At 35.9% G+C, this 20,151-nt stretch overlaps 1 protein-coding gene across 2 annotated transcripts in view; it reads right to left on the bottom strand.

The window, feature by feature from the left end:
• Nucleotides 1-20,151, bottom strand: part of PLCE1 (phospholipase C epsilon 1) — a 135,834-nt gene that overhangs the window by 93,436 nt on the left and 22,247 nt on the right. For both annotated transcript variants that reach the window (XM_066191211.1, XM_066191212.1), the window contains exon 2: nt 17,676-19,280. In XM_066191211.1, coding sequence (XP_066047308.1) covers nt 17,676-18,932 — 1,257 coding nt within the window. In that variant the 5' untranslated portion in view covers nt 18,933-19,280. The remainder of the gene's footprint in view (nt 1-17,675; nt 19,281-20,151) is intronic.

Raw genomic sequence — 20,151 nt, 5'->3', positions numbered from 1 at the left:
CTTCTCCTCAGTGAAAGGAGAAAAACATTCCCATGAAAAATTATTTCCTCCAAGAACATACATGGGAACTCTCCAGCACATAAAATTACACCAGTAAAGAAGGATGAAAGGCAAGAATGCAGAAGACCATTTTAGCAGAATTAAAAAAAAACAGACTGAAGCCTAACTTGCAGTTTTTATACCCGTCAAAGACCAGCTGGAAAGTCTGCATTGTCCGCCACTAAAGACCTTAACATTTTCTTTCCTGTATAAATAATAATTTCTGAAGTTTATTGAAAAGTTTTGCAAGTACTGGGTGGGTGAATATTTTCACTTACCTTCCAAAACACACAGGAAGAAAACAAACTATACCCCAAAATCAGTACAAAATACTACTATAGGTAGAACCCATGGAAGAAATAAGTATGTAAATAACATTTCCAAAGCAAAAACTACTCAGATGAAGAATCAGAATCTGTAACACGTCTAACTTCAGTGTCTTGCTCTTTGCTGAACAACTCTCCCTCAATTGCTGCGATTACAAGAAAGCTGGACAAGCCTTTTCCTACTGCTCGAGCCTTCCAAGGAATTCCACACCTCTTTCAATCAGCTGGGTGAAGATAAACTGGCATATGAATCAGTCACTTTTAGACTGAATTTTGTGCACAAACTCAGATTTTTCAGAAGAGATATATGTACCAACCCTGTTACCTTAACTATACGTAAAACTAAGAGGTAACACTGCCAAAACTTTATACACACTATAGAATCAGGAAGCCTTTATTCCCTCTTTTCTTCTGAATGCTTGTAAGACATAAAATAAATTATACTGCCAACTTTCTCTATAAGAGGTCTGAGAATAAATCTAATACAAAAATTTACAAAGTTGATCAGAATTCTTTTCTAAAATAGTGTCTATAAAACCCAGATGTTCCTAAGTTTTTGGCACCGTATTCTTTTGGTATCATATATTTGTATTTGTAATTTGAAGATTTTAATTCTAAAGTTTTATGAATGCTCAGAAGAATAACTGCCTACTGAACAGCCATAGATATTACCTAGTAACAGAATTTTCTTTCACGCAACATTTTTAACCTACCCAGGAGTACTCTCCAAAAGTGCATGTAAGGAATCAGTGTTAAAGTCATACTATTCTTAAATATAAATAATAACTTTCTATTAATCTAATTTGTATTCTTATGAGCTAAATATTTTTTAGAAAGCTGCTATTATTTTTGAACTTCAAAACTGGAGTTTCTCAAATAATTTCTTCTGGCTGGATCAGAAAATACAGCGAATGTTGTGTTTAATAATTAAGATTTTCATCTGATTCCACCTACTGGTAGGAAAAATTGTTTTCTATAGCCTTGACAGTGGTATAAGCATGAAAAAAGCTTTGCCCACAATGTTATTCAAGTAAGAGACTAAAATGGACAATCGGATTTTTCAACAAGGAATCTAATTTTAAAAGGAGCTGGTAAAGAGTTGAAGGAGTGACATTCCATTTTGTTTTTAAATTCACAGGCTCTGTTGAGGCTTGACTAACTTTAAAGCCTAAATTCATTTGAAATACATAGCACTGAAGATTGAAAAAAAAAATTCATTTTAAATTTTTCTTTTATACAATCTATTCTATTTCGTGGTTTTACTGTTTTTCACATGAAAAAATGTTCCTTTTCATCATTTTGCCAAGAACAACATTGCACTAGAAACAGATTTTTAAAATATTTTTGAATACTTATATGAACACAAAGGATATTTTAATCAATAATACAAAGCAAACTGAATAAATCTTTTATATTAAGGTAATTTGCTCAAAATAAAATTTCTTTTTGTTTATGTTCATATAAACATAAATGTCATGGCATAGGACTATCCAAGAGAAAATATCATCTCTGTTCAAACCATATAAGCACAAAAAGCCAGGAAGCTTGGCTCCATGATGGGCAAATTCACCTCAGGAAAAGATTATTTTGTCTGGTTTGTAAAAGAAAGTCAGCAAAACACTAAAACTAAACCTTAAACATTTTCTGAGGATTCCCAAGCTGGTAAAGGGATGGATCTCAGAAAACTAAGGTCTGACACATACATCATAGACTTAATTGTCCTAAATAAAACATGGGATCTAGGCCACTTGGACCTACATGACATCACAAGGACTGTGAAAGACCTGACTCTTCTACTTGGTCCCACAGGATGGAAGAAGACCTGCCTCTCTAACTGCACTCTAAATTGGAAGAGTAGAGGAAGGCTTTACCACAAATTGCCTGAAGGAATCCTCGAATACCCTTTAATTATCATAAAAACACTCCCTTCAAAAATCCTTAGGAAAATATACCTCTACACATGCCCTTTTTTTTTTTTTTTTTTTTTGTTAAATGATATCTTTTGGGCTCCTCATTTGGCTGACCATCATTCAACCAAGATGGGAAGAACACTTTTTATTTTTTAAATATGATAGAAGTTGTTCAGAATTTCAGGGGGAGAAAACAGCAGCATGTGGAAAATGCTTAAAATTTTATGGAAAGGATCTTTTCAAAGCAACATTTGACATCAGTGTTTGTTGAACCTTTTGAAGTGCTGCGGCCTCTCTGAAGGTAGATAATCATACAAAACATTTTAGAAACAGTAAGATTCATAGCACAAACCAGAGAATTTATTCCCAATACAACATACATATGTTTCTGCAAGAGTATAGACCATACGACATATCAACCTGTAAACATTTTAGCAGTGTTCTACAGAGCATGTGTTTCCTGACTAGTGAAACAGTTGAAAGGCAGGTAAGACTGCAAATGCTCTTGGTTCACTAAATATTCGACACAAAAAAGTGCCAAAGTACTTCAGAAAGAAGCTCTTATATACCACAGTGCAAATAATATTTCTACTCTAATTTTTGCAAATAAGGTAAAGACTTGTTCTACTGCCTTTTTAAACATTATTTTTTAAACATTCTTTGAATGCTGAGAAATAAATTAGTTACAAGAATAAGAGCCATGAAGTTTGGAGTCACATATAGTAAGTCTGTTGAGTCTACTCTAAGCAAGTTTATTGTCAAGAAGAATCTTTTAAAATATTTCTAAAGCAGTCAGCTACTTCCAGTAATAAAACAAACCATGAACGCTTCCATGTGCAACTAAATCTTCCTCTCGTTTGTGCACCATGACTGAACTAACAAACCTCCAGAACTGGGAATGTGGTGCAGCACAGTGCAGACACCTGAACTAGTGTGAATTAGGGAAATCAGGAGCATGTGGAAGCAATAGCATTACTTGTTTTTTCCATTGTATTGTATTTCAGCTCTTTCCTTGCCTTTTCATTAGCTAGGGGAACAATGACCTAACATGGTGATCACAATTCCATTTCACACATGCATCGATTACAATATATTTGAATGATTTGTTCTGTTTCAGACAATAAGCACAAACTTGCTTCTATTAGATCAAATCTGTAGGAAATCATAGTGAGAAAGACATTATGAAGAACTTCTCTCATTATTTTCTAATATGCTAATAGTAAGTTTTGAAAAAAATAATTTTAGATATTTGGGCAGTCTGAAGAAAAAACAAGGGAGCTGTATACCAGTCTTCCAGTAGATAACAGGATGTTAGATTCCTTTGTGTCCATAAAAGAGCAAAGAATAAAAACTATTCACCAACACAACAGAAATTATCTATCAATAGACATTGACTGCTCCACTTGTTATCCTATATTATGTCTACTCCATAAACTGTGCTGAGATGTGTATCATGAAGTCATGCCCCCATGCAGCATAGTGTGCAAAGAGAAATATTTAACGGTGCCCATGCTCTTTACAGTATCTGCCTAATCTAGGCTTTTAGTATAGTCAAGTCACCTCTGTACTCACATTAACAGCAGTTCAACATTTTTAGAAGCACGGCTTTCTGCAGAAAATGGTATTTAATGAAACTGTGCTCCAAATGGGTGGAAAAACGGAATTCTGAGCTGCAGGCAAAGGCACCTGAACGCTGCTGTAGGACATGGGCGTACAGGCTCAGAGAGGCTGCCCAGGCACCACTTGCTGCGTCAGTGCAGACACAGTAACAGCCAATCTGTCAGCAAAGATCATGGCAAACATCTCATAATCTGCAGTAAGACAGAGGCTGGAGAAAGGTCTATCAGGCACAATCTTTGACTAGTTGGTACACAATTTTAAACCTTTAGAATTAATATTTGAAGTGGGTGAAAATGGTTTCATTACCATTTGGGCTTTTGGGGTTTTTCTTCCAAGCATCCAGTTGTCTAATCTAACACCAGTGCCAAGTTTGGAATTCGATTTTGCCTCAAATTCAGTTTTCTGATTTTTTTTTCTGTTTACTTCTAACTAAAGAAATACCCACCAATGCCAATTAAAACTGCTAATGTAGCAGAGAAAACAAATCAAGCTTAGCAATAAAATGTATTAATTATTCTATCCACCAGATGGCATATGCCTCACATTTTACTTCAAATACAGTACAATTTCAATGACAGGTGCAAAGATCAGATTTTTCCTATTTCTTTTTCTTCTAATGTACAAATTTCAATTATATTTCAGTATTTATACTGTTTCAACAAATGAAAATGCATGTGCTGTAACCACGGTATGGAAAAATGAGATGATTTCCACACTTAAAATATACACAGTCCATCTATGAGCTGTTTTGAAACCTTAGCCTTTGCTCTCCTAGCAAAGAGATGCTAACACAGTTCTATTGGAAAGTTACACCTGTAAAACTATCCTTGCAGAGATCTGGGTCAGCATAAATATAGTATAAGGACTCTTATCTAATGAAGTCTTATGGTCAAAAGGACTGCAGCAAGAGAAAGATTTTATCATCACAGGTATCATGCCACATACTCACAGTTATTCTTGATTATATATGTATGTACATGTATATATACATCCAAACCATGTCTAAGTGGAAATCAGTGATGCAGGAGCCCTGTCAATATTTTCAAAGAGCATTTCAGTGGAACTTAAGCCCAAATTTTCAAACTTGACTCCTAAAAATCAAACCGTAAATCCCTAAGACTTGTAACTGCTGCTGGTCTGATTATGAGGAACACAGGGCATTCAGCATCTGGAAAATCATTGTAGTTTTATCCAGTCAACTAATTAGGAACTTTGTATGTCTAATTTAAACACATGATTTTGGCTGCAATTTTTCTGAGTAGTACCAAAGTGTGAATTCTAACTTCAGAAAAGTGTAATGAGAATTACTGCATAAACCAAGCTTTCTCACATCATCTCCCACTTGTTTTCTGGACTCAACTCTGACAAAGAACAGTTCAAACCTTTATGCTTTTAATGGCTGATGTCAGTCAGACCAACTGCATCTGTCCATGGTGTCAGGCTAAGTTAAAAGCACTATGGTGGACAACATGACAACAGTTGGCTGGACAGGAGCAACCTGCAACAATTAGCAAAATGCAAATAGCCTTTGAACCCGCGATGTATAAAGTCTAATGGTCCTAGTGCCATTTACCCAAGCAAATCCAACGATCAAAATTGATTCTGGCAGGACACACAAAATATAATTTTTTTTATGCCCTTCATTCTTACCTAAGTCATATGTCAATAAATGCAGAAGATCAACTGCTAGACCTCATGTTAATGGATGTACTAATAAGGAGATCCTCTAACTACTGATCATAAAGAAGAGAAAATCAGGTAAAGTATTTTAATAAGTACTTCTCCCCTTTGCTAGAGAAAAAACTGGTGCCAGTGACTTGCCTATAGTGCTTGCTTGCATAAAGAAGTTAAAAATTAGAAAAGTACAAAAATTAAAACTGCAGAAAGCTCAGTGGCCACAACACTGCCATCTTTCAAAAACAGTGTGGTTTCAAATTTCTAGTTAATATTCTGTCAATGCTTAAACAATTTTATGAATATTTCTTAACGAAAAAAAATCACAATGAGGCAAATATTAGAAGAAAATATAATATGGTTTTTCCATGTTACAAAATGTTGAACCACCTATTCTAGAAAAACATGCCCCAAACAGTTTGTTATCCTACGATGGTAATCTTGACAAGTCATTAAGAAGTTTTTTCCCCAGTCTTAATGGCTCTTGAAGACTTTTGTGTTTTAACACCTTGCCTAACGACATGGCAAGGTTTTTATAAAAAATATCTGTAAACCCTGAAACTTGCTTTATAATCCTGCAGACAAGCTGTGCTATCCAGCCCCTGCTCACCTAGCAGCTGCTCAGGTCCCTGGTACAACTGTAGGATTCCCTCCCAAGCAGATGGAACTGACACAGGCCCAGAGAGAAGCTCTATGATGAGATTCAGGACAAGCCTAAGAGATAAGGTACGCTAATAGGAGGAAGGGTGTTTTCTTCACCCCATTTAAATGTGAACATTAAAGGGTGGATGTGGAGGGTGTGCAAGGAAGGCCCTGCAGTAACTCCCCAGCTCAGCAAGGTTTCAGTAAACCACAGGTTTAGTGGCACTGGATCCTGGGCTTCAATGCCCTTAGGCCACTCACAGTGTTGAAAGTAGTCATAATGCCTGACAAAAAATCATAGCTAAGGCAGCTGCAGTTTAAAATCTGAAATTGTAAAGTATATAGGTTGAAAATCATAGGGCAGAGGAGATACGGTCATGCCTGGATTAGAGGCACAAGTTAGACTACAGAATGATGATAAAATGCTTAGGAGGCTTTTAATTGAAATTTCTTTTTTAAAAATTCTTTTAATGTCAGCTTTTTGTCTGTTCCCCAAATATGAAAACAACTTACGGTCTAGACTGTCTTTACAGGGCCCAACACAGTATTTATCAACAGAACATACAGCAAATAATGTCATCTCAGTCAAAAACTACAAAATTTGCTCCAACAAAGTCATGGACTCAGCACATACTATTAATGACACACAAGTATCACCTAAGCAACCAAAAACCTCTTCTTGTATGTGCACAAGTACTGCTGCTACCGTGGCAATGGTAATACATGAACAAGGAGAGTTGGAAGCTTTCTCCTTGTCTCTGGGAGAAAGGTGGAAGTCTGCAAGTCTTGGAAGGCACAGACTCAAACTAGCAGCCGCAGTGTTAAATTTTCTGATATGCCTCATGTTAGTCTTCTAAGAAACTTTGTTATTCTAAGATTTACAAAATTATGAGTCATTCTATTTCATAATTTAATTTCATTTCTTGACCAGGTAATAATTTGAAACCAATTTTGATCAAACTAGGGACTCTAACTCTTCTTGAAGATCTGGGGTTTTTTAAACTAACAACTATTTTTTAAAAAGCATGTCAGTTTTATCTAATATATTCCATAGGAGAAATGTTGAGGAAAAAAAACCACCCATAAAATATCATCCAATTAAAATCCCAAGAAGGTAGTAAAATTGCCCAACTACTGAGTCTTGCCATGCATGCTTGGCCTTGTCACATCAAGCCTTGCCAAAGTGTCTCAAATCACAATGATTTAAAAATCAAATGGTGACTGGTAATCTCTCTCCAAATTCAATTAATTTTCTTCATATTTCTACTTGAAAGTACAAACTCTGTACAGAACTATCATGACAGCACTAAGCACTGTTTTACCTATTTCTTAGCTCCACAGAAAACCAGCAAATCTCTCAGTTCTGGTTAGGACTGAAAACAAGATTTTGTCGGGTTTTGCTCTCTACATTTTTCAAGTCCCAAAACTCAAAGGACGCTTTGTCAACTATCTCTTTTATTTTCCTTCCAAGTTTTTCATAGAACACTGGCTTCTTTTCATTAGTTCTCTCAGTTGACTACCTTTCATATCCCATTAGCAAATTCGCCCACTACTGTTAAATCAATTTCCATGTCTTTTACTTAATGAAAAAAAAGGGGTTTAAAAGTTTTTGTTCTCTAAGATGCACTGAGTCACAACCACATGGGTATGTCCTGTGAATCTGCTTTCATCTTGGCTGTTGTTTCCCTTGTGGTTTTTTACTGACTGGAGAAATTTCAATTCAGCAAGGAGCAGAGCAACCTGGTCACCAATGCCAAATATGAATATTAATTAGCAAATGCTTCTTATTTCCTGATGAGTACAGTAGAAAAAAAACCCCTTACAAACGTATGCTCCATCATAGTTTGATTTAACTTAGGCCAAAAATACCAGCTCTTTTGGAAAGCAATTTGCAGTCTAAAAGTTCAACCATTTGCATATGAATCACCCAAGGTAAAGTTTGAATGCTGTTTACTAACCTTCACATGAAGAAAAAATCTCAAAACAGATTATGGAAAGAAAGAAGACAAAAGAAAAGTTTAAACTGAAATACAGTAACTAAAAATGGGACAGATGCCACATGGGAATTTGAGCTCCACAAAGCTGGACTTACATAGGGATGCCCATTAAGACCACGCAATTTCATGAAGAAGGAATTTCAGCCTTAAGTACTAGACTTGGCTGAACGTATATTGTTAGTATTATTAAAAAGTACTATCTAATAGTAAAGAACTAAAGGAAAATATACTGGGAAGTTCTTTCTCTCTATAAAAAATGAAGAATAAAGGAGACTCCATAAAGACCACCAGTGTAGGGAATAGTAAGCATGTTGAGTCTAACTTCAAGAATGCCACTAGAAAACAAGATCCGACAGCTACTTGATAGGTTTGAGGTAAAAACAGCAAAGCTAGTTAGGAGGAGTTATTTCTAACTAGAATTTTCTAGGGAGAGAGGAAAATGCTTCCCCTTTTCATCACTGAATTTAATGAGAATTCCCGTGGAGACTTCCAAGGTCAGGAAGCCTTGAAAAAGAGAGCAGATCTTGGAGTCAGCCACCACAAGGAACCTGCGGAGAAGGAAATTGGAAAAGCCATGGAGAAATTAAGAGCTTCAAGCTGCACCAGTGAACCTTTTTCAAATGGCAATAGCTGGACCATATCCTGAGGTAAATACTGTTAAGGCTGGCATGTGTAGAAGATTGCAGAGCCCTTAAAATGGTATGGAATAAGGCCTACAAATGGGTAAATAAAATAGTTGAGGCACCTTGTCCAGTGGAGCAAATGCATGCTCTGAGGTTCTGGAGCTGGGACCTTCACTACAGACCCAGCTCCTCTTCTGCTACTCACTGATAAGAATTTCAGTGATCTAACAGGTAAGGAATCCAGGTCAATCCCCCTCATTCCAGCAGACTGACCATGGGAGAAGACATGCTACCAACTGTCTCTGTGTGCTTTTCTATTGTGCCAGAGGGTGCAGATTAAATAAAATCTGACCACGCTAGAACAGTGCAAGGTGTGGTTGGATGCCACAGAACAACCTACTACACAAGAACCAAAAAAACCAAACCAAACCAAACCAAAAAAACCAAACAAATAGAACCCTCTCCCCCCCCCCAAAAAAAAAAAAAAAAAAGGTGAACAGATGATCTTTCCACAATCCCACACAAAAATTACCACAAATATGAAGACGGGGCAATATTTTCATTATTATCTATATAAACACCTTTTGGGTTAGTAAGTTAGTCATTTAAAGGTCCTGAAGAAAGAAGTCTGAAGCATGGACAAAACACAGCTGCTCTCTATGTGGATATGGAGTCAGTTCACCATGAACAGAACAGAAACAAAGTGTACTGCACAAGCCAGTCCCAATAAACAGGTAATATAACAATTCTTCCTGTCTTCCCTGATACACCAGCCCTGCTTTATTCTGAAAACAGATATCAAACTCAGTTCTAAAATTCCAAAGAAATTCGAATGATTACAAAAATTAACACATCATTTATCCAAAGCAGTCCAAAACCTGGGGGGTGGTAGAACAGGACAAATATGATGTAATGGTCAGGTAAGTATGTAGATCATGTATCAGATAAATCAAAATATCCTCATGCAAACACAAAAACTTGGAACTGCTTGAAAAATTCCATCATGCACACCCAAATTCCCCACACAAAGCTTCACCCTGGTGCTTCCGATGCTGGATTAATTCTTCTATATCAAGTGAGTTCCTGGTGTAGCAAAAGCTCTGTAGTATATGAAACATCTAGGTATAGCAAACCATACTTCATCTCTTGAATTTCAGCATAACTTCATACTTGTAATGGTGTCTAAGGTATTTGTTATACTCTTCCATCATTTTATAAAGGTAATTTAATTCTGAAACAAACCATTGAAGCATTTATCTCCTCAGCAGCTGAACCACTGGGAGGAAAAACAGGAAACAGCTGGTCAAAACCAACATGTGATGAGAAATTTATTCAAAAGTAAAAAAAAAAGTATGACTCAAAAGTGATCATCATTTACAAAGGCTGGATTTGCTTTTCACAAACCAATTGCAAAGAAACACTGTGCAAGCTAAATTACATATGCGGTGATTCACAAACGCCCGCTAATGATGAAAAAACTTTGTTGCTCACATGCATTCAAACTATAATAAATGTCCATCCACAATCTGTTGGCTAAAGAAAACAATAAAAAAAAAGAAACAAAACCCCTCTACTTCTAGACTTAGAGAAAATAAGAATATTAATACACTGCTGCTAAATATGGTTCATGTTATACTTCATGCTTATAGATAACCTCTATCTTTTCTGCAGCCTCAACCCTGTTCTGCTGCCCCTGACTTGGTGTGAATAGACCAAAACTTCCTTTATACTGACGGCAAATCACTACATCTCAGTGAAATGTTCACAAAGCAAAAGGTTTTGCACTCTTGTAGTTCTCCCTGACTGTATTTTAAGTAAGATAAGTTTCAAAAGGATACATAGGTAAGCCAAAATACAAGTTACTTTCTTAAAAGGGAAATATTCTGAATGCTCATGAAATAACAAGTTTTCCCTTGAAAATACATATATTAACATACACAAGCCATGAGTGCAATCCCAAGATTGCAAACAACAGACAGGAAGTCCAATGTTACAGCTCCCATGACAACCGCAATGTGCTTATATAAAGCAAAAAATCTCATATATGCAAGGGTCAGAACTATAATGGCCTCTAGCATGCTGCAGGATGCTCTAAGTCTGCAAAGTTACTCAAGATAAATTCCTAATTTAAAACAGGAGATTGAGGACAGTTTGCTCTCAGGAGTGTTTTTCTTGATCCACCACAATATTCCATTTAGAACAATTCTCCAGGCCTCGGATACATTCTTATGTTTTTGCTGAAAGACAAACCACTCAGAATTATCATTCAGACATTTATTCAGTGCAGAAGTAGTTCACAGTTGATTGGTTATATACATTTTTATTAAAAACTAGCTTTTTTCTTTGCTCTTATGCGCGTAACTCTAAAATTCCCTAATGTTAATATTTGGAACTGGTAAATTTGGAGGTGGGTTTCCACCCCCTCCCTGTCACTGGAAATTTACAGGATATGTCTCTTCCGCAAACTACAGTGCAGGGCACTGCTACTGAGCTTGCTGGTGATAAAAGGAATTCTAGCCACAGCATACGGAGTGTGTTTGGGAGAAGTTTATCTTCTCCAAACCCTGAGTGAGCTCACTAACAACTAACTGCCTCTAAGTCCAGAGAACAGATGAGATCATCATTTGTTTGTAAAACAGTTAGGACACAGACTCGAGTCCAGAAGTAGGGCTTCCAAGCAGTGTGATAACATGAACAGTAAAAACCAGCATAAGCAACTGATGGGGACTGAGGGAAGTTTTATTTGTTAAGTTAACGATCCCACCTGAGTTATATTACAGTGCCTTACACATTTATATAGGGAATATTTTTAGTTTAAAACTATAGTTTTAAAAAGTGCTTAATCTAAGTTTGGCACATGTCTGTCTCTTAAAACATTTGACATAAAACTATGGTTCACATCAACCCAATAGCTTCATTCTGCACATGCCTCTTTTTTCTCCCTCCTAGTAACATTATGCCTTAACAATAAGAGTAACAATAAGAGATTTTAAACAGATTATGTTATGACCAGGATTTCACCCATTCTCTAATACTTGAAGGGAATTCCTAAACACTCTAAGAACTATGACTGCTGTAACATGAAACTAGAGCAGCTAATAATACATCCTTTGTTTGGCCCACAATTTACTAATGAAGGTTGGTATCCATTCCGATTGCTTGAAAACAATTTTTACAGTGTTGAGAGACTGGCATGAAAATAACCAGTACATAACAATCACTTTTAATCACCTTAAAATAAGCTCACATTATTTTACTGTGGATTCAAAGTCCAAATGGTAGCAACACTCAACATGTTTTACAGTTACTGGAAAGGCTAAGAGAAAAAAAATCCCTACTTCCACGAGAGTTCATTAGAATATTCAGAGTCCTGCAACAAGTGCAGGTGCTGATTTCAAGACAAAAAGAAAGCTTTTCATTGCTGTTGCATGCTTCTGTGCTGTCACAGCAATCTCCTCTGTAGGTCTCCATCTTCCAGTACTTTCTATACTAAAAGCATGTCTTCAATCTCAGTTCAAAAATTAATGTATCTGGTTACAGTTGAAAATATTAAACAAATTTTTACTTTCACACGATTTGCAGGACAATAGAAGCACTGTCCTATACATGTGATTTACAGATAAATAATAGCGTCTAAATATATCATTGTCTAGTGAAATTACTGAAATAATTAGGAGAACAAAAATTTTAAAAAAAGAAAAGAAAAAAGTGGCTACAAATACCAGGGCTAAATGTCTGTTTCCAGCACTGCCCCACTTGTGACATTTCTGATGAAAGTTCACAGTGCCCTGAGTCCCACTGGTTCCAGGACTGCAATGGTGTCATTAGCTGTGATTGGTGTGTCACTTGACAGCCCAGCTCATACATACTTGGACAGTACTTAATGGCTGCATTATGTTCAATTGTTATTTTGATTTTCAGGTTGTCAGCAGTCTTTATTTTCAAGAAAATTTCATAACCAGAGGGTTCATAACTGTAAATTATCCAACCACTTATCACACATAGAGGAAGCAAATAGCCTCATATCTTATGGAGGATTCCTTAGATATTGTGGCAAGTAAAATTTTCCGGTAGACATTTTTACACTAAGTTGTTCTTTAAATATCATACTGGTAAGGTATATGCCTACCAATTACTGTCAAGCCAAGCTTATTTCATTTTAGGAAAAATTCTTTCTAAAAGATTCTGAAAGATAGTAGAAAAGCAAGATAAATTAAAATGTATATAAAATCTCATAAATTCAGATTTAGTTATTCACTCATCAACAGAGTGATCTTTATATGGCACAGTTTTTATTAACTTACATCAGAGTAAACAACCTAACTTTTCAACAGTTCATACAGGTAATGGAGATAACTTAGTTTCAACTGTGAAAGAATTTTAGAAAAGTGTCCAACTCTAACACACTAAAATGAACCCTTTAATGTGCTGCAGGGAGATTTTCTAAACCAAATCTTCATGCTTCTTTACAGTTAATGAACAGTCACTAGAAGGAAAGTCAGAAAATGTGGAAAAATTGAAGGCATAATATAACGCTCTTGCCAAGACTCCCACACTATTGGCTCTAAATACCTAAATGTGCTCACAGCTAAAACTTATTGTTCATCATTTGGCCCAATGTCGTTAAAGGTATAAGCCAACTGTAAAATAATACAAAGTATTAAGCAATTTAGCTCAAACCCTATCACATTATGGTAGTAAAATGACTACTTCTACAGAGAGAGGGTAAATTTTCTGGTTTTAAAGTTAGCCTTTAAAACTGGTGTAACTCAACCCAAGGCAAATATAAGTATAGAGCTTCATTTTAAAAAGTTCAATTTATTTTTACAGCACTTACTGAAGGGAAAACATAATTTCATGCCTATTTGGCTTCTCTCCTGCTTCCCTCATTTTTTTCCAAATAGTCAATTCTGCTCATTAACTTTTTTCTTCAAACAAAGAAACAAGAAATACAGGGTCCAGGTAGAATAAAAACCTGCTTGTCCTTACCTACCAACTACTTTGCCATAAGTAAATAAACCTTTATGTCTTAAAAGCACAATGGCATTTTAACAGGCAAAATACTCATGCACAGTCCGATAAAAAAATTATTTTAAGAGTGCAGAAACACTCCAACCACTTGCAGATTATTTGCTTTATGGCATTATTTCCTGTAAATGCCTTTCAGCATGCTAGACTAGAAATTTTATTTCAAAATGGAAAGCTGAAAAATCTCAAATCCGCCTGTAGTCCTCACCACAGAATCACAAAGTAGCCTTTTTTGTTAAACAGAAGTACAAGTACAGCATAAACTTTAGCCTGAAGAGCAGTGTTGCATTTTAGGTATGCAGGGAAAACTGCGAGGGAAGAGAGTAAAAGTCCATTTAAAGAATTCCATCTTTTAAAATATGTAGCAAGAAGTAAAAAACTGTGGGAAAAGCATATAATTCTAGCAGAAGGATGGTATGACAGCAAATTCAGACCTGAAATTCCTACAGAAACAATTTAAAATAACCCAGAAGTGAAAGTCAGTAATAATTTAATTTTTTTAGGCTACTTTGTGGGTTGTGAATCTCACAGAGTTTAGTAGAATAACTTTACTAATAAGACTCTTATGTCCAGGTGATTTCATGTGGACACTCTACAAGCTTTCTGTCCAATAAATCAGATCAGTCATATGAATGAAACACAGCACATAAACAGGGACTCTTATGCTGCTTATTACTACTAGCACAGAGGGTAATCAGATGCTTTCAAATTTTTCTTTCACTTCTTAAGAATCAAACTGTGCCTCTTCATTATATACATTATGTTTTGAATACATTGGAAAAGCGTATCTTCCAAGATACTACTAGATGTAAATGAGGGCTACACTCTTCATTCTGACAAAATATTGACAATTAAAAGTTACAATCAACTCAACACTTGAGATAAACAACTAAAAAATGTTCTTAGACACACAGAGCACTACTAACCCTTCCTTTGTTCACAATGTGTTAGCATTTTCAGTAATCAGGTCCTGCATTTGGTTAGTGCAACTGTTGTTGAAATAGTCTAAGCAGACATTATTTCTGTGACTGATAGTGAAATACTCAGTCTATCTGTATTTTCAGAAATGCCACAAAAGCATGCACTGACAAGAATAGCTGATAGAGCTCTGGAAGGGAGGAGGGCAGAAGAGGGAGGGAACTGAGCTCTCTACAGGTTCAAAATTAAAATCAATATTTATATTAATTACAAAATATTTATTGTAGTTAAGAGTATATTAAGAATTAAAAATCAATTATAAACACAAAATTAAAATACTATCTATTAAACAGAAAACAACTTGTGTCTAGAACTATTTTTTAAAAAATATTATTCAAGATGACTATTTTAGATTTCACATCAATAAAAATTTAAAAATAAAAATTTTTATAGATTTTTTATTAAAACAATTTTTTTTTTACCTCCAAATCTTTTTTCTCTCCTTAACTCTTTGTTAACAGACACCACCAAATGACTATAGCTCAACTTTATGGAAACAAAGAAATCTTAACACAAGACTCCTTACATTAGCCATGCATATCACAAATCCTTTCATTACATTCATTTAACAAAGGAGTCATAAAAACACCATGGGCACTACCAGGGAAAAAAAGCCAAAAACCTGATGCTAACAAATGCTGAACTACTATACCAAATCATTACATGAATTATGAAACACTCCCACAAGATAAATCTATTATAGAATCACTATTCTACCTGGCAACAGATGTGGTGCAATTAATATTTCCTTTAACTGCTGCCTAATTAGTATTTGGCATTTTAGTAGTGCCTTAGCAACTATGAAGAATGTCAGGTATATTAGAGTGCTAACTTCTATCTGAGCAGAGTTGAGCAAGGCAGCAGAGTTCTTGCTTCTTAAAGCTCAAACTACTGGCACTAGGAATGTAATGACACAGCAAAGATACTACTGACGCCTACAAAATAAGCTTAACTAAAGAATTCAGCTATTATGCACTGCAACTATGTTGTTGCAGCTGCCATCTGCAGATCTTGAAGTCACTTCCGTGGCTTGAGAGAATCGCTCGGTGAGAGTCTAGTGAGCTGCCCAGATTTCATATCTTAGTCAATGCTGGACAGGGTTACTTTTGTCAATTACTACCACACCTAAACCACCATCATATCAGGAAAAGGAAGAGTGTATTTCAGCCCTATGAACCTTACATCTCACAGATCCCAGAAAATGACTCTGGGAATTAGTCAGATTGCTTACACAGTGCAGCTGAGCTGAACCCAAGCAGTGGATACCTGCTCAAGCAAAGCCAACACTACCATGATCTCCTTCTAGGGCAAATTCTTAGCACTTCTGACTTCTTTAATACATACTAATGTGAGGGGCTTGCACTGCTCCAACACAGACAAGCAAATGTCTCCTGAACAGATACAACAGCCATGTTACACACACCCATCTGATAAGGATAAATGCTGTATTTAGCTACAAAAACTAAGTGCAAAATTAGAAAAAAAAATCAAGATAAAGACTTTCTCTTCATACAACACATACATTAAACCCAGAAGAGTCTAAATCTGCATATGAAATACCTATCAACAGTAATAATACGCTACATGAAGAAAAATGTAACACCATGTATTTTCTCTACACCACAAATCCTTAGACCCACCTCAGTGTGGAGAGGAAGAAAAAAGAAAAAATCACTCAACTAGACGACAGTTCACTGCCTCTCCTTTATTAGTGCTAGAATTTTTATGTAAGGGATATGCACAAATGAGACCCACATTTTCCTACTTTAAAACATAAAGGTCTCTATTGTTCCATGTTACACCAGTACTGCTATGAAAACTTAATTTCTCCAACTTTTTTTTCCTCTTGAAGAACAGAACTACTGTTCGCTTAGCTGTTCCAAACAGAATGCATGCTCAAAGGGTGAGATAAGGGGAAAGGAAGAACAAATTACCACATTCATTTACTACTTTTCCTTCTTTCTTTGATTATTAGCATGAGAGATTCCTACAAAATGCCCATAATTCATTAAATTATTTTAACCCAGTGCATATGTTCAACAGGTCCATATATTTGTCACATCCATTAAGTTAATTTCTATGTTTGTGTAAATCCATCTATAATGCTAATGATATAAGCCATAAACACATACAAATATTATTGCAGAAACAATATTTGACACTACAATAACAAGAAAAGAATGCTAAGAGAACTTGATGCATGTTATACAGAAGGAGGTTGGTCATACAGAAGGATACAGAGGCTGATAAGAAGAAAAAAAGTTTTAGCGTCCATTTGGATGAAGAAAGACTTAGAAACACGTGGTTTTAAACCTTTTCTGACCATGAGGAAAACATTCTGTGCATTGTCGTTATGCAAAGTGCTTTACAGTGCCTGTTTATCTTTTGCTGACTTGTAGGCAGAACATTTTCTATTTAAATAATTACTCACTTTTGTTTCTGAGTTCATACATATAGACTACAAAAAAAAATCTTCAAATCAAAGCTCTCCCATGCCAAAATGCTGTATGTTCACTATTATACAGTGGTGGTGGAAAGTGATTAAACAGGCAAGCACAAGAAAAGCTAAGGAACTCGTGTCAAATTGGAAATGTCCAACGAGGAAATATAAACACATCCTCTAGCTATCTCAGCTACAAAACACTGTCCCATCTCTCTCCCATAAAACTTTTAATGATACTTAAATGTACCATGCACATACCATGTTAAGTAAGTGAAATATCCCATTCAGTGTTACTAAGTTGAAGACACTTTTTAAATCAAAAGGTCAACATGTTATCAAAACAAACAAGGAAACAAAAAGAAACCCCCTCCCGCAAAACACTATGAAAAGCTTACCTCATACCATAAAGACTTCTCAAGACAGGAATTAAATTTCCATTTTATTAGGGACTGAATTATAGTTAGCTGTTCTGTTGTAATCCTAGAAAGCTTCATGCCACTGTTGTTTCTTCTTTGCTCAACATAATTCCAAGCAACAGTTCCTATGTGCCCTGACGGTAAAGTCCTAAAAATTGCTCTTGTTCCAGTATAAACTGATTTTTTAACCTCTTTATCATTTTTACAGAAACGTCTTATTAATAGAGTAGAACGTTCCTTTTTGTTTCTAAAAAAATCCTCTTCCAACTCTTCTTCACAGTTATCATTACAGTCCTCAAAATGGCTCAGAAAGGGCTTTGAGGGCATTCTTCCAGTAAAGTTATTTCCACAGAAGTTGTGACCTGAGCACGCCACTTTAACCTTTCGTGGTGCTCTTTCCAGACATAAATACTTATGCCTTAAAGCATCTTCATACAACTGCTGCCCATTTTCATTCTCACAATTATTTGTCAACTGCATAATGCTACAAGTGCAGGCTGGGGAACCAGTGGTGTTACCATCACCATCACTCATGGGCTGCAAGCAGTCATCCAAAATGAAGCTGTTGTGTAAACCACACAAAGCCTCTGATATATTCTTTTCACTAGCACAATGTAAGTGAAAAAAGGCCACTTTATCAGGATCATTGCTGTCATTCTTATTTACTGCTGTCTGGCTTCTTAACGAAGGTCCATTCATTTTCAACTGAATTTCAGCAAGCATGGCTCTTTCCAGCGAAACAGGAATTCCAGTTTCCAGGCATGCCTCTTCCCCTGCTAACGGCGCACAAGATTGATACAACTGGCTGCACGGGATATTGCTCTTGTAATTTTTCTGTACAATGTTACAGTTAATGTTAAGAAATTCCACTGAATCAGAGATGGAGCTGTTCCTCTCCCAGAAGTTTTCATTACTCTTGTCCTTAGCCAGTTGTTCTTTGGCCAGAGGGAATATTTTGGGCACTGAGCCCTGAAGACTTTCTTCTTCAAGTCTGTGTAAGTAAGACAGATTATGTGTGGTTTGCCTTCCCGAACCGGCAGTATGTCTTCTTATAGCACTGGTGTCCAAAGCATTTTCAGTATTTTCATCTCCAGCTGACTGGGCAGCTATCACTTTACCCTGTACTACAGAGAGCAGAACGGACGCTGTCATCTCCTCAGAGGTCATCTTGACACCGTCTTTAGTTGCTGGATGTGTGCTGGGGATGGGGGGAGGACCTTCTCCACCAATCCTCATACCATGATTTCAGCGTAATGGAAGATTCAGTGCTAAAGAATCAGGGAACACATGGTAAAATATATATCGACTGCTTGTTCTTTTTGAACTGGCTTTTACAAATTTTTTTTTTTTTTTTTTTTTTTAACTTTTGGGCCACTAGGCTTTCCCAAACTTGGATTACAGCATGAAACACTAACACTTCTAAACCAGTTCCTTGTTATGATGTAGCCATTCAGCTGGACTCTCTCCACAATTAATCCTCTGTCATATATAGCACACACACTGTTGCCTCAGATTGTAGATGACCAAACACATACTCCGTGTCACAGATGCATCTCCCCACAGGGCATCCAAGAAGTCGGTTTTCTGTAAAGAAAAGACATATATAGATATATTGAACAGCATCCGTGACACAAAATCCACCATCACAAGTACAACTACAATGCAAGTTAATTGTACTGAGATCTAGAGAATTCCAAAATACGCATTTAAACCTGTCTTAGAATTTCACAGAAGAATTTTGGAACGTCACTGTCATGTTTTACACATTTAAATAGTTTTCTCCACTTCACTATGGAAAGCCACAGGACTGCAGAAAACTAATTATTCTGAAGTCGTAACAATGAAAATGAACACATAAATAAAAAGGGAAAAAAGAAAATGTGATTTCCATATTTTTTGTGACTCATAGCCAGGATAAAACATTTTGAAGAGCACAATCAATTTTAAATCTACACTGTCTTTTAAAATAATTCTTTTCCTGTTCAGAACTACAACTACAATTGTTTTGGTGTTACATGGTTTTTGCTTTCCTTAAACTGTATGCTGTTACCATGAAATCATGAAGGAAACGTAGTATTTTTGCCACAAGTTTACAACTGAAAAAGCACAAAGACAAATTAGAGTAGGACTGAAATATAAATAATCTTCTGACTCCTTTACTTGTACGCCTTAAGGTAAAAAGTTAACCTGCCTTTCAACATTGTCATTAATTCTCAGCTTCTTTCCTGCAAGCAGCATGGTAAACGTAAATCTTGGAATCAGAAAATATGATGTTACAGACAGCTCAACAAAGGAAACAGAAGACTAAAAGAGACACGCCTAGACAAATCATGGTGAATTAAACAAATGCACTTATACTTCAATTTATCACATTTACCACTGAAAACTATAAAGTGTATTATTAAAAATATGGAAAATGTAGGCAGTTATATTAAGGCCTACGTTTACTAGAACA

Source organism: Chamaea fasciata, unplaced genomic scaffold (genome assembly GCF_029207755.1).
Source record: "Chamaea fasciata isolate MVZ Bird 193981 ecotype frontalis unplaced genomic scaffold, bChaFas1.0.hap1 SCAF_9, whole genome shotgun sequence".
In the NCBI taxonomy this organism is placed as follows: Eukaryota; Metazoa; Chordata; class Aves; order Passeriformes; family Sylviidae; genus Chamaea; species Chamaea fasciata.
Note: the sequence above shows the minus strand (reverse complement) of the source record. Positions and strands in the feature narration are given on the sequence as shown.